Genomic DNA, 15931 nt, shown 5'->3' on the forward strand with positions numbered 1-15931 from the left:
AAACAGAGTTAAAGTTTGTTTTGGTTGTGGACAGTACCTCACTTTTTGTCCCCTGGACCCCATCTATAGGTATGGGCTTTGTTCTCCTTTTCCCAATGTGCAGTACAAACTTTGTGTTACACTGTGAGGGGGCTCCAGTTACATTGAACTCTGACCCACAAACGAGGGCTTTCATTTACACCGCACACCTGTTGACTCCCACCTGCAGACACTCATTCACATGTGTCCTACAGAGAGAGCTAGGCATTTGTGTGATGTCTGTCTGCCACAGATTTTTGAGCAATGGTTTAGAACCCTCCCCCTACCCTACCCAATCCCCGGGCCCCCACCCACCTGAGCACACTCCCAGACGGGTACTACCCATCTCAGGAAGCAAGAAAAAAGGGGCCGGGGAGCATGTCGTGCCATCTGCAGCACTGCCGAGAGCGTCCCGCACCTTAGCAGAGCTACAGTTAAGAAGCCGACCCACCAGAGCTGACATTCCCGCGGTGGTTTATCTCATTGTTTGCCTGATTGATCTTCTGGATTTGAGCTGCGTCTGTCTGTGTGCACATTAGAATGCTCAGTGTGCTCCCAGAGCCTCACTGGAGCCCATCTGCTGCGTGCCCACTGCCACTCAGCTTATTCCCTTAAATAAATAACAGCTATCAGATTCTGCACAGAGTCGCACACATAGCTTATTACTGTCAGCTTGGACAAATATTTCAGCTCATAATCAACACAGATTGGCATAAATCAGGCTTCCACAAACAGGAGCAGTTTGACACAGCAAAAATCAAAAGTCTGGTCTACAAGCTGGACAAAGAAACAGCAAACATAATGATTACACTTATACATTTTTGCACCGATTCCTCCATACTCAAGGAAAGCACAAAACGCAGCTTCCCAGACAAGAGATCACACTCTGTCTGTGATTCACAACAGAGAAGGGTGCACATGGTCACACAGTGTGTCTCCTGTCACACACAAGACTCCAAATGGAATCACCATGTGCCAGAGTGGAGGGAGAGACCTCTGGAGTGCTGCTGGGAGTGAGCAGAATTACAATTAGAGGCTTTCTAAATTTCTGGCATGAACGGCCTTTCTTTTCCACAATTATCTGGGCAAAGTGAGCAAGGCAGATTATTGATAATGATATTGAGTTTGCCTACACAGCAAACAAACATGTAGTACAGGATACATACTTTTCAAACTGGAAAGGGCCTTCTGATTTAAGTCTACCCTACAAAGTCAAAATGGTTCAACCTCAAGGTGTTGCATTCCAGTGACAGAATGACTTCTTTGACATATGGTTCAGCCCCTAAATGGCTTCATCTTTTTCCACCTGTCCCCACCCTTGCATATAACATAGCATGGAATGTGGTAGGCCAAATTCAGTAGCATGACCCTTTCCAGACAGCAGTAGCTTGACTCATGACATCAGCAGGGCAGGGCTGCTTTGGGAACCAACCAGTACTCGATACTTGATTGGTTGTTTCTGAAATTATATTACTTTATTGGCTTGCAGACACCGCCAAAATGTATCATGGGAAGAATCCTGACAGATGTAACCTCACACCTGTGGCCCTCTTCTTGACACCTGAGAGAGGTATTCTGGCATAGTGGACCCTTCCTGCAGGAAATTTTGTGAGGCCTTTTGTGAACAGTACAATGTCACTCCACAGGAGGAACAGGGTAGGAGGGGCAGACATTCTTTAAGTGCCAAGGGGTGTTGAAGGTGACAAACAATAATAATAGCAACAAGGGGGCAGCTGTCCCCTGGTCATTTCCATGTGGAGCTGGAAATGACCACATGTGACATATGATGAAAAAACCTTATAGTCTGACCACACTGTAAGATAATGTCAGATATAGGGGGCAGGCTGCATCTCAGCACATAACTCGCTAAGACAAGAAAAAACATTCCCTTTTGCCAGGCATCTGAACTCTACATTTAATTTGTTACACAGGCATACTTAAAGAGCTGCGTCTTGTCTTTCTTCTACAAGTTTCAGTTTTATGTACCTATTATGCAGGAAAGCACTACAAAATAAAACATTCCAAACACTGACCATAAAAATCCACTGACACTAATTTGTAACAATTAAAACACCAGTACATCACTTAGCTAGTATGCTCTGCTCATTACACACTGCAAAACATATCTGAGCAGGAGTGCCACCTCAGATCATTTTCAAACAAAAGGTGCTCACAGAAAGTCTATGCTTCTCTGGTGAACAACATTTTACAGGCATGTCATTTGTACTCCTGTCATTTCCTCCGTCACAGCTATATAATAGTAAAATCCATTACCAACAGTAAGGAGCAAGGACATGCACAAAGCAGTGTAAAATTATATGGAAGTATAATCATTCCAGGGACGTGCCTCAATATTTTCATCTGTCAACTGTATTTCATACATCTGACTATCTTTTGTGTTAACTGACAAATGTCATTCAAGCGGACTTCACTCTTATGGGTATGTTACTTATTTTTTGATTTGAAACCTGATATTTCTTAAATATTTATCTTGAACCGAGCATAATCCATTGTTTTTGTCTGCCTCCAGTACTCACAATGCAATGTGAAGCTGGTGCTCACAAATTCTGTGTCTGCCTTTTAGAACAAGGCAAGAACTTCAGTATAGTGGGCACAAACTCCACTTCTACAAACTAAGACATACACCAACTTAGCACGAAAAAAGAGTATATATACAAATCAGCTATGTGGTTGGAGTCACTGTGTTTTGATGTGATCAAGAATAATTAATATAAATATTTCCATTTCAAGCAGCATACAGTAGATGCATACTTGTAGCTAAATACATAGTAGACAGGTAGCACTGTATTAGCCAGTCGCTTCATAACTGCAAAAAGCAACAAAAAACAAATCAAGGTCTTGCACGGTGGTAGCAGTGTTTGATGAACAATGGCTTGGATAGTGTGAAGTCCCACTGTAAGACTGCAGTACATCTCACAGTGAGAGTGGAAAATTGCAGAGAACTCCCGCAATGTCATCATGACTAAATTGTTACATTTCCTGCATACCTGTCTGTGTAAAACTTCAAATCTGATAGATGACCAAACCCAAATCAAAGCTCCAGAGACGGTCTCCTGATGACAGGGGTAGGGTAAAAGTCCACTCTGTCAGGCTTGCAGAGTCAGCTAGTTTTTGTTTCACCTCATGTTTTATGTTTGAACAAAGCCATTTTTGATACAAAGCCACCAGTGCTTAGTGTTCCTGGTTTACATCTGTTTCCGACTGAAGGGTACCTCTAAACCCAACAGGACTGGCCCTGCAAACCTCAAAATGCTCTTGAATTACACAGAGTTCTCTTCAACAAGCACAACAAAACTGTGGTGTTCCTTAACCCAAGGCTCAGTGCTGGGGTGTTCTCCAACTGCACATTATCTTATAGGATAAACAAGTGAACACTCCACCTTTCCAGCTCTGAGTCAGAAGCATTTGGCTGATATCAATTCACCACAAAGACAGAGGACATCAGTGACCATAACAATGAACATCAGGAGGTCATGCATCAACTCATAACATATGAATGCCTTTGTATATCTGTGCTGTAAGGTCATTCATCCAACTATGTTCAAGTCAGGTAAACCCACTTCCTGACACCACTGACTGTACAAGTGAAAATTGTCACAACTCTCCAAAGCCCTGTCCAAAGCCCTTTTGTTGTTTCTGTTTGAAAAACTGAGGTAGACACCTATAGAGTCTTGATCTCACTCACAGTCTTTAGAAGCCATATCTAGGGTATGAAACATGTTGCATGAGAGCAAATCAACAAAAGACCCACTTTACCTTACATATTTGGCTCTCAGAAAATAAGGAGAAAACTGAAAACAGCTGAAGTTTTTTGAATATTCTTGTTACATGTAAGTTTGTGCCAAATGTAAGATCAAAAAGACACGCACGTTTTACAGTAAATATCTGTAATATGTAGCTAGCAGAACAACAAATTTTAGGAAAACCCCTTGTTTCGGGATTAAATAGATGTATCAGTCATATAGGATTGGCAGTTTGAGCACTGTAACAAGATCAGTCACAGAATGAGAAGCGCATGAATTGCCCATACCACAGCCCAATATGTAAACAGTCATTGAATACATGCAGCCGTTTAACCACCAGCTGCATTCACGTGGGTGTGCAAACTACAACTGCAGTCGGACTTTGGACCGCAATTCACACGGAGCACAGACGAGGAAAAAAAAAAAAAAAACAAGGTCTTACAATGTCAGCAACGGAACAATGTAAAAAGCTGTTCAACACACTGTATGATAACTGCAATCGATACTGTAAAACAGAAAGTGGTCACGTTAAGTTGATTAAAAGGTCAGCCCCACTACCTTTAATACTATTTACTACTCCACGTTAATGCATCTTGACTTACGACCGGGAGCCATATATAGCCTAAAGGTAAGGCAGCCTGCAGCGCTGGGGACCCAGCGACTCGTGGCTTAACTGATACATTTCGATATTTCATACACACTCTACACCACACATTAGAAAGGCTACTTACTTTATGAAGTAGCTAGCCCCCTGTGCCGTGAAACCCTCTTCCCATCCCCGTGGTAAATCTACAGCGCAAAAACAATAAACACAGCATGTGTATTTCATAACATGAAGATCGTTCCTGAAACTTTCCGTTTCCTTTCTGTAACAGTATGTACGCTGAAAAACAGCGTTTCAGTTTCACGCTAACATTTGTTTTAAGTTTTTGTTTGTACTAAATACGCGTACCTGACCGTATCATGTGGCCAGAGTTGACAGGTTCACCGGTGCGCGGATGGAGCCAAGTAGTGCTGTGAGTTTCATCACTGAAAGAAAGGCGAAACACCTGTTACCGAAACAAGAAACGCATAAAGAACTCCCTAAAAGCGGTCCGACTCCGGAGCACACTAAACTAAAGCGCACGCTCACTTGATGAAAAACACCCTGCCATCTCTGCAGACTCCGTAGGACCAGTGGGCAGGTAGAGTGTCCCGCCCGAGCGGAGCCGCCATGATCCCTGTTTGAAGTACTATTTCATTCTCCTCTCCGTGGAGTCTCCAGGGAATCCGACGGAGTCCAATAATCACCGCTAGGGCTACATAGCTATTAAAGGGGAAAACCAAACTGGGAAGCAGAGCAGGGAGTCAGGTTTTCTTAGCCGACAGAAAAAGCGGACCTGGAGCTTGAATGGAATTTAAAATTTGAGGAAGACTTAAGGCATGGAAATATTGCTGTTTTCATTCATGGACGTTGAGCAAATTTTGGTGTAATTTGACCACTTCAAATGTTATTTGGTATAGAACTATCTCCAAAAAAAAAAACTTTTTGCCCACATAGTGATTTGAAATGGGTATGGAGAGCTTGTGGAAATCCTCAGATTTGCACAGTTCTTTGAAGTTGGCCCTGTGTGTAAGTTTTTCTTTATTTTATTTTTAAGATGGATATTCAATTTATCTACATTCATGCAACTCGGTCATTTGATTAATGCCAACACATGTACAATATCTACATTTTCACAGTAATAAAAATAATGGAATATAATTCACAACACACACTATTACATGTAAAGTGGGTGGGTGGAACACTGAAAGCAGGATAATGGAACACTGGATCAATTCCAAGCATTGAGGGCATTGTTTTAGATGCTGTTAGTGATGCTATTAATTCACTTCCGTAAAACCCAAAGTGACTGAACTTATGCAGCTTAACAGCTAACAGCTACTTCAGTGTGCATTAAATGCTGCCTCTAATATTAATAGATTAAATCCAATAAAAGAATGCCTCTCACATATGAATAGTTTTTGTTTTTTATGTTTGTAAAATTATTGAATTTCTCAGCTATTGGTTCAATTTTCTATAATAGTGATACATATGTACATGTCAAAGATGTGTCAGAAGTTACAGTGTAGCCATGAAATCATGTATCAGGGATAATAAATCCAGCAAATTCACTAGAATTACAAGAACTGACACAAAAGCTGTGAAGTGTTTTATTTAAAATTTAGCTAATTAATTTTTCACCTCTGTAGAAATGCACTGAAAATTAAGCTAAGAGTTTATATTTTACATATTCAACCTCAGAAAACAGAAATCAGCATCTGACCCAACTTAAAGAACAACAAATATCACGACTTGCCTAGATTAGAGCACCTGTATCTGAAACAGGGCTGTCAGAAAGGACAGTTCAGGGTCCAGCTATGGTGAAAAGGAAAAAGAGAGAAGGATTTTGTTTTTCTCCCTTTTCTCTCACTGTGGAATCACCAATTGCACATTAGGCTCACCCACTGCAGAAATGAGTGAAATCCTTTGACACACATGCACACTATCTGGTGCCACCAAGGAGAACTTGGCTGATCTACCCACCCCTCTCCTCAGCAGAATGAAGACAATTTGTTCCTCTGCTGTGGGTCCTGGTAATTTTTGGCAAATTAGTCAGTTTCAAATTCCTGGGCATCTACATCTATGATGACCTCACTTGGACACTTAACACCACCCAACTGGTCAAAAAGGCACAACAGCGGCTGTATTTGAGGAGGCTGAGGAAATTTGGCATGTCACCACAGATCCTCAGCAACTTCTACAGCTGCATCATTGAAAGCATCTTGACCAGCTTCATCATGGTGTGGTATGGGAGTACCACTGAAATGGACCATAAGAGTCTGCAGAGAGTGGTAAAGACTGCTGAAAGGATTGTTAAGACACCGCTACCCTCTCTGCAGGACATCTATCATCGAAGAGTCCACAAAAGAGCCTGCTCCTTTGTCAGGGACTACACCCACCCCCAGTGCGAACTGTTCACACTTCTACCCTCTGGCAAGAGGTACAGAAGTGTGAAATGCAGAACATCCAGACTAAGGAACAGCTTCTATCCAACAGCCATCAGACTCTTAAATGGGTCAAATACACAAATACACACCTCCCCAGCCTAGCCCATGCATACATTCACACATACACACCCACACCGCAACCAACTATGCAATGGAATGGAACTGACATTGCATCAACATTGCACGTCCTACTCTGCACTGATTTCCTCTTTGCACATTTAATGTATATATCCTTTTTTTTTCTTACACTCTCTAACCTTTTTATATATTTTCTTTCTTAAATTCTTGTGTTTTCTTACCTAATTGTACCTCTTACTCTTAACGGCATTCATAAGTGGAAGGCAAAGGAAGAATTTCATTATACAGGGAACTTGTTTCTTTACTGTGCATATGACAATAAACTTTGAACTTTGAACTAGTCTTGGAACAAGTGCCTTAACTGTGCAGGCTAACTGTGGCTGCATTCAGATATTTATCTGACAGTAAGATTAGGATTCTGATTAGAATTGTAACAATTTCATAGGTGTAGGTGGACATTCCGTAACAACCACAATGACAACATGTTGTCACCCCTGGTGAAAGCCTGAAATTAGTTTCAGGGAAAGGGTGGGATCAGATATGATTTTATAAAAAATTCTGTACGTTCCTTAAGAAATTGCTTTGGCAGTATTACTTCTCACAGGTGGAATTCCAATAAAGAACCTTTCTGTGTATTGACTTTGCATGTTTTTTTAGGGTGCATAAAGAGCAACATCTGAAGCAGTTGAAAAGGAGAGAGCCAATCACGTCCCATATTCAACTAGCATCTGAGGACTGAGTTTGTCACAGGGACAATTCAAACATCCCATCAGCTTCTCGTCAGTGTATCCAAAAACACCTCCTAAAACACATGTGTCAAAACATCAGAGCTGTGGTATTTTTGTAGCTGCACTTTTTTTCTATGCCTGCCCTGTTGTCTTCTTTGAAAATTATTATCTTTGTGGTCACAAATAAGCATGCACCTCTGTAGAACAGCTGACTTCCTGAGATAGTCTCATAGGGTAAACAAAATGCTGGACCTAATTATAGATAACAGCTCATGCTGAGTAGTTTGTCTGGAAGTATGAGGCCATGAAGTGATTAAGTAGTGAGGTGGGAACTAATGCTTCAACATTTCTGCGTGTTTCTACTTGACCACAAAGGGAAAACACCACACACAGAATGCAAGGATCTCACGCAATCTGTAACAGCAACAACCCTTGTTGTTGAGGTGATCTAAGCTAACAGTTGACATCTCATCACATTTAAATGACAAAAATCAATTTGTCCTCATCCTCACACATCCATTCTTTCCTAAATCCTTGACTCTGTTTATGAGTCTGTCATTCGCTTCTACAACAACAGGTGTGGATTTTAAAAAAGTTATATTTCATTAACAGTCAATACTGCTTTCCACACTACCCTTGTGGTTGCCATGCACCTTCTTCCAAGCTTTACAGTTGCCCAGCTCTATTCATTTTCTATGTTTGTGTTGCATTGCTTGCCAATTTTTAGCTTGACTGGGTAGTCATCCATCAGTGCTCATGGACAGACTTGCAGAGCCACCCCAAAATCATTTGTGTTGCATGATTTTGCCATGAACATGCAATGAGAAAGCCACAGCTAACATAAACAAATTGCCACAGGTGTGTCTGGTTTGGGAGAGACATAATTGGTTTCCTCCTTTTTCTGAGCATGAATGGTAAGCCTCAGGGGGAACACTTTTTAACTTCCCCTCGCCGGTCAGTCACGGCCGGGAGGCATTGGGTTTCAGTGGGTTCAGAGTGTCTACAACAACAAAAAAGGCCTGACATGGCAGATTCTGGCCAAGGGCAGAGCAAGGTTACAACAACTGAAAAGTAAAGAAAGCAACAGCCGTGACAGCCCACCCACCAAAGAACAACAGCGTTCAAAGCCCCTCTTCTCAAGATCAAGATCAAGATTATGGCAATATTTTATTGCCATTTGTACAGGTACAGGACAGTACAGGTACATTGGAATTCTTGTGCGTAACTCACTGAGTCAGCTTTTATGAAAACAGGCAAAGAAAGGCAATTAAAAGAGCATCATAAAAAATAAGTAATAAATACACCTGAGATAAAAAAAATACACACTATGAATATCTGACATCTCCAAATGGATGTCATCCCACCATCTAAAGCTGAACCTCAGAAAAACAGAACTGCTCTTCATCCCAGCCGGCCCTCCCCCCCTGCATGACCTTTCCATCACCGTCGATGGCACCACAATACCATCCTCTCAGTCAGCAAAGAGCTTGGGCGTCATCCTCGACAGCAACCTGGACTTCAAGGAGTACATTGCTTGCACATCACGGGCCTGCCGATTCCTCCTCCACAACATCAGGAGGATTCGTCCGTTCCTGACAACATACGCGACACAGCTCCTTATCCAGGCCACAGTTCTCCCTCGACTGGACTGCTGCAACACTCTCCTCGCAGGCCTCCCAGCCTGCACCACCCAGCCTCTCTAGCTCATCCAGAATGCAGCTGCCCGACTGATCTTCAACCTCCCCAAATTCTCCCATGTTACTCCCCTGCTGAAATCCCTCCACTGGCTTCCTGTCGCTGGATCAGGATCAGGAATCTGGATCAGATTCAAGACCCTGACCCTTGCCTTCTTTGCAATCAACAGGACAGCCCCTGCCTACCTCCAAGAACTCATCCAGCCCTACACACCAGCCCGACCCCTGCGGTCAGCAGCAACTGGATGCTACGCTCATTGCATGGTCAAGGCAGGAGGTGCTCGTTCTGCCAGACATCGGCGTTTCACCTACATCGCTCCCCAGTGGTGGAACGAACTCCCTGTCCTGCTACGGACAGCTCCTTCACCCCATTCCTTCAGACGGGGCCTGAAGACGCACCTCTTCAGACTCTACCTGAACTGACCCAGCACACAATTGCTGACCCCCCAATCAGTGCTGTCGTAAATTGCTGTGCTTTTTTTTTTTTTTTTAAATTGTGCTTTTTAAATTGTTTCTTGTTGCCACCTTTACCCTGACGCTCATTGCGCCGTTTGAAGTTGTTGAAGTTTGCTGTTTGAAGGTATATCATATTAGTTGCCCTATAGGCTGTAATTGTACAAATCTGATAGTACTGTGTCCTCAAACAGACCTTGCTCTCAGCTGAGAACTGTCTCATTGTGGAACTGTACACATCCTGTCCCCGTACTGTCGCTATACTTACTGTATGCACTTTTGTAAGTCGCTTTGGATAAAAGCCTCTGCTAAATAAATAAATGTAAATGTAAATGTAAATACACACTATATAAGAATACACAGTATGAATTATTGCACAATAAATTATTGCACTATTGAATTGAATTATTGCACAAACCAAAAACAAACCAATTGATTGGGAAAAACTCTGTATGACAGAGACCCGGAGAGGAGAGGGGGTGAGGTAGTTGAATACTAAATCCCAGTCTGTAAGGTTTAAGAGTGAGTTCTATGTAACATAACTCATCACAAATGTTGGTCCTGTACACAGCTGCACCAAAGAAACAACTTGACTTGTTCCTCAACTGATTAATCAGCATTCATAAAGAGACAATAATCAGGAGCAAAGACAGGGTGGTATCCATCTTATGGAGATGATGAACTTAGTACAGAGGAGATGTCTGCCAAGTCAGACAGAGAGCTACAGTGCATTTGAATAAGGCTTACACAGCATCCAATGAAATCACTTTGTTGCCTGAGGCCTCTCATAAATGTAATGTGCAGCGCAACACACAGCTAATAGCAAATTGTGACCTCTTTTCACAAGCGTAGGGAAAAGAGATATATGTAACGGATGGCCAATGTATCCAATCTTCATTACTCATCCCTTGGTCTAACCACCCCCTCTTTTAGGACACCCAAAATGAACTTTTGCAATCACCATTTGCTTTTTTATGCTCCCTGAAATCTATATCACAGCACTTTTCCCTCTCTTAATGAATACTGCATTTAGAGTTATTTGATTCATGAGTAGAATGCAACACAGCATTTCTAAAAACGCTTGCTGATCAAATTAGGTTCAATATGTGTTTTTTAATCAACCAGGGGTGGTGTGTAAGCTATATTCTTTTTTGCGTGGGAGGCGCTTTATGAGTTGGAAGTTGTTATTCTTTCTCGCAAGAAAAAAACGCTCCCATAATGCCCCTGTCACTGCAAAAAAGGTGCTGGGAACATCAAACACACAACCATGTCATAAATATTTGATCACCAAATCCCTTTGGAGGTGAAGAACTGGTGTGGCATCCTGTGGGGGTGCGAGACCTCTGTGCTTTTTTTTTACAGCATCACACATCAATCATCAACTGAGGGAGCTGGATATGGAGGTGCTGTCACTGCCAAAAGGGGTTTGCATCAGGTAGCTTCTAAAACAAATACACTGAAGCTTCCAAAGTGTTTTCACACCAAACCAGTCCTACTGAAAGCAAACACACCTGACATGGCAAATGATGGGTGCAGGTAGCAGGAACTATTAGAATATAGCCTACTATAGAATGCTGTGTTAGGATGCATGCGGTAAATGACTGACAGTTCGACACAATGCACATTGCCCCTCCTCTGGCCCTCAACGTACAAAGCTGTACTTTTAGACCCCTTCACTATAACACACTGCTCTTAGGGTAGACCATTTGATCCTTTATCTTCCAAGAATGCTGTATTATTTAGCATTATAAATTCTTTGCACATGCCCTCCATCCCCTGTAACTAAAGAGAGCCATTGAATGTCTCTGAGCATTTCTGGCTTTCCATTAGGGAATATTCATCTATTAGAAGAGAAGAAAAAGAGCATGAAAAAAGGCAGACAAACAGCTGGCTTACAAAGGCTTTAGATATCTATAAATACAGATCCATGACTGCATTTGAATGTATTAGGACTCAGGTGCAAATCATTCAATGAAGCATATCCAGCCTACCTGGGTCTTGATTTCATCCAAATGCATCCAATTAGCACATCATTAGAGCTCAATAATGGCTGTTGTCTGTGACACACATGGCTGAATGCATAAACTGCACTCTGCAATCTCCTTCCACACCAACAACAGCACAGTGGTGTGGCCTTTTGCTTACCTGCCAGAATAGAATGTGGGCAGTGACTAGAGTTGACCTATGAGAATCTGACCTCCAGGGGGCGCCAATCCAGCGCATCAGCAGGAGCAGTGTGTGCAGAATTTCCAGTACAAATTCCATAAACAGAAAACAAAGTGCTGCAACTTCCCAAATGTCAAGCTTTGAACATTTATTATTGATTTTACATACCAGGGGGCTGGGGTCTGTTCCATTGAGCATTTAGTTTTTTTATCCCTCTATTAGCTGCTTTTTAAATCTTTAGCTAATCGTTTGTGGAGTGCACTCTACAAATACCTTATTGATTAAATGAGGTGAATTGCTCCGGTTCCATTTCATTTGGTCTTACAAACAGGTGTTGGACCTCTCCCTGTCTGTGCCTGTACTGTTTGTGTTTATTCATGCCCCCAAATTAAATTAGTCAACTCAACAAATAATAGCTGAAATGCGGAAGGCACCGAAGTTCTTTCTCCTGATCTTAAGCCTTAAAGCCTTAAAGATCACTGTCACCAGCATTTATATCATCTCATTTTCAAGTTAACCTCCCGGTCACAAGCTCTACAGCAAATCGAGAAAGAAAATTATCCAAAGCCTGGCATCTCCAGGCCTGCAACGCCTCTATGGAGTGTATGCAGTGTGCTATGCCAACTGAAAGCAGGGTGTGTGACTTGGGGCTCCCAGGAAGAAGCGCTTTGACATTCCTGGACACACTGCTATGGGACAGAGCCTGTGTCACTGTTTTTTGGGTGTCAGACACCTCCGCAGACTGCTCCACCACCTGCATTTTGACACCTTTCCCTCCTCCATCCCCAGCAGCCCCTGCAGGGGCATCAATACGGCTCACAATCGAGGTTCTGTGGATAGACAGAACAAGCAGGATGCCGCATTGCTGAATAATCATGCAGAGGCCTTTCAAAATTTCTCTGCTCTTAATTGACCCCCTCCCACGGCTGTCCCCCCACCTGTCTGGTCCCTGATGCGCAGCGCTGCGCAGGTCTGCAGCAAGGGCTGCCAGGGGCTCGTATTGCTGCAAGGTGACTCAATGTTAACAGCCCAGGCAGAACAGGCACTGCAGGAATAGATGCACAGTCAACCGTGTGCATCCCTCTGTCCAATCACACAGATCAGTTAGATACAGTACCCCGGAACCCTCACACATGCGCCGTGATGCTGTAATCGGAGACCTGCGGCAGTTTCTCCCTCTCAGCTCTTTATAAAGAAAAGGTCCCATCCCAGAGGTCTCTCTCTCTCTCTCTCTCTCACACACACACACACACACACACACACACACACACACAGACACACACACACACAGTCACACATCACGCACTTTCCCATCACAAGATTCCCCATTGTCAGTTATGTAAATGCAGAGTAAATAATGCATGCCTCTGCTCCCGGAAAGTGCTTGCATAACAATGAAATCACCAGGCAGGCCGGGAGGAACTTTTTTATTCCCATCTGAGTGAATGACTCAAAACACAGTTTCTGCTTTAATTAGACACTCAACAGTCAGACAGGGCAGCTAGCGCAGGCACTCACAAGTAAAACCCACTGTATCTGTCATAAAGCCTAACACAACTCTCTCTGGCTGTTTTTAACCAACAGTGAAACTTGATACTGATGTATGATGGGATGGTAACTGGGTGCACTTGGACATTACGGCAGACGTACAAGAGGTTTGGCGGGCGTCTCCTAAATAATTCAGAGTGCACCACCATGGCAGCAAGCAGCACTGGCGGACCCAGGAGAGACACACAGCATGGCGCGCATTAAATCCAAGGTGTTGCATAATTAACCAATGATTTGCCTGGCATAAACCCCAGTTCAGGCCTAATATGGTGACTTCTTTTGTCTCTAATATCGTTGTGTGAAGCCATTTACATGTCATGTTTCAATTTACATTGAGTTATTTAATTCTGTGATACACAGAGCCCAGACAGATTTCAAAAACTACCACCACATCCTAAAGGTCTGGCTTGATATGTGTATGCCTTCTTGTAGGACAGTGTGCCGAATAGGCCACTGCAAAGAGGTTTCTATGGCATCCCCAGGAAAACAAAACAGAAGCCAGGGTATTGTACACTGGTCTAGCCTCAAAGAGATAATGGGAATTTGTTTACATTACTAGAACTTATTATGGAGTTATTTAAATAACTGTTTCTGTTTTTGATGGGTTATTTTTAGAGGTGTAGGGTTAAACCAGCCTTCTAAGGGCAGCAAGTCGTCAAAAATCTCATTCAAATACTGCCCTCTTCTGGTAGATTTTTGCATCAGTCTCTCATGCCACTGTAAAATGTGCATTTGGTGTGTTATCAGCCATGAGAAAAGCATCATTCTGTTTTATTCTAATTAAAATTCAATGATATTATTGGTGTGACAATAACACTGAAAATCTAAAACCATGTTGCCCTATTTCTAGCAAGCAGAACTGGTTGAAAGTTTGAAATCTGGGTGGGGCACAATTAAACACCCTTAAACCAGGTGCTTGAACTGTGATCCCTTCCTAAATTTCATATACGTACTGTATATATGGAAGTGAATGAAATAACAATGGGTGAAACTGACATCTGGATTAGGTTGTCATGTCAATAGGCAACCTAATTCCATTTTTGATAGATATGGTCATGAAACTATTGCCTTACATTATATTGCATTAAAACACTAATTTTTAAAAACCTTTACCCAGCAATGAATGCAATTAATTGTTTATAATTTCTATTTGTGTTTATACTTTTAATTATGTTGAATGTTAAATTATGTTAAATGAGATCAGTTTTGAATAGCATAAAAAATGAACTATTATTATTAAATTGAATGTCCAGTACAGAATAGTAGTGTATCTGAGAAAGGTTTTGTCATTCAATTATGTCCATTTATTTCTGTGCCTTAATGATGGGGAAAACTACGTCAGAGGTTATGAGCTGACTGTAGTAGCAGCCTATGTGTCATTCATTATTTTAATTTATTGTCTCCATCACATTATCTGCGCTCAGGCTCTCAAATCTCTCATTGTGAAAAAGTTTCCTCTTTATGAAGAATGAAAAAGAGAATGAACTGCATGTATGTGGCACTGCCAAAAGAGTTCGATTACAGCACCCACTTGTACACCTGATTCTACCAGTCACAAATAATTTAAAGTGGAATTACTTAGCCAGTTAAACTAGGAGAAGACTAAATGTTAGAATAGACAGAGCCAGGTGATTTCATCCAGGGTAGTGTAGAACACCCCCCAACTCTTTCATGGAAATCATGGAAGTTAAATCAACTACAGTGAGTTGGGACAGCTGCTGTAAACCCCACCCCAAAAGTTGTTTTTTTTTTCCTGAAAGCAACCTGTTGGAACACCCAAACACCCTGTGGTTTTCCCTGCACCAGCTCCATCTGACTGTCAGACACAATACCTGCTCCTCTATTGCATCACACTGCACCAGCAAGTTAACTACCCCTCTCGAGGCCTCCCCCTCCTCTGGACTCCTGGATCTGAAGCACACCTGGATGGCCCCACCACGCTCATCACAACGAGGCCTGCTGCAATCACCTGCAATCCTTTCATCGCTGCACAACGTTGCCGGGAGACCAGGGCCACCTGGGCCAATAGTGTCCCACAGGATAAAGATAAACGCAACACCTCCCTGTTCTAAGTGCTCCTCTTCTCTCCATGAATACTGCTGAATTACCCATATATTAAAGGGGAAGCCAAGTGTACCTATGTACCAATGAAACCAGACTCAGAGCCAGACTTTTTTGATCAGGAAATTCTTATAAACCATTTAAGGGGGCAGAAAGTTTTCTATAAATTTATCAAATTGTAACAATAACATGAATCACTTAGATCAAGATTGTCTTGATCTGACCAACAGCTTTACAACATTCTTTTTCTGGACCAGAACAGAGAAAAAGCCTGCACAAAATACTACACCAACAGCTGCCTTGCCTCAATCAGCCATCACCTTTCTCTCTCCACTGTCTCATTGAGGCAAGATTAACAAGAACATGTCACATAATCAGCTGACCTTCAGTG

The 15931-nt window shown here is 42.4% G+C and overlaps 1 protein-coding gene across 1 annotated transcript in view; it reads right to left on the reverse strand.

Moving 5' to 3' along the window:
* Positions 1–4997, reverse strand: part of LOC118781655 (pleckstrin homology domain-containing family A member 7-like) — a 100634-nt gene extending 95637 nt beyond the window's left edge. The window contains exons 1-3 of the mRNA XM_036534663.1: positions 4915–4997; positions 4735–4811; positions 4514–4571 (exon numbers count right to left, since the gene is read on the reverse strand). Of these exons, the coding sequence (XP_036390556.1) occupies positions 4514–4571; positions 4735–4811; positions 4915–4997 (218 nt within the window). The remainder of the gene's footprint in view (positions 1–4513; positions 4572–4734; positions 4812–4914) is intronic.
* Between the last annotated feature and the right edge of the window lie 10934 nt (positions 4998–15931).

Source organism: Megalops cyprinoides, chromosome 8 (genome assembly GCF_013368585.1).
Source record: "Megalops cyprinoides isolate fMegCyp1 chromosome 8, fMegCyp1.pri, whole genome shotgun sequence".
NCBI classification, from domain to species: domain Eukaryota; kingdom Metazoa; phylum Chordata; class Actinopteri; order Elopiformes; family Megalopidae; genus Megalops; species Megalops cyprinoides.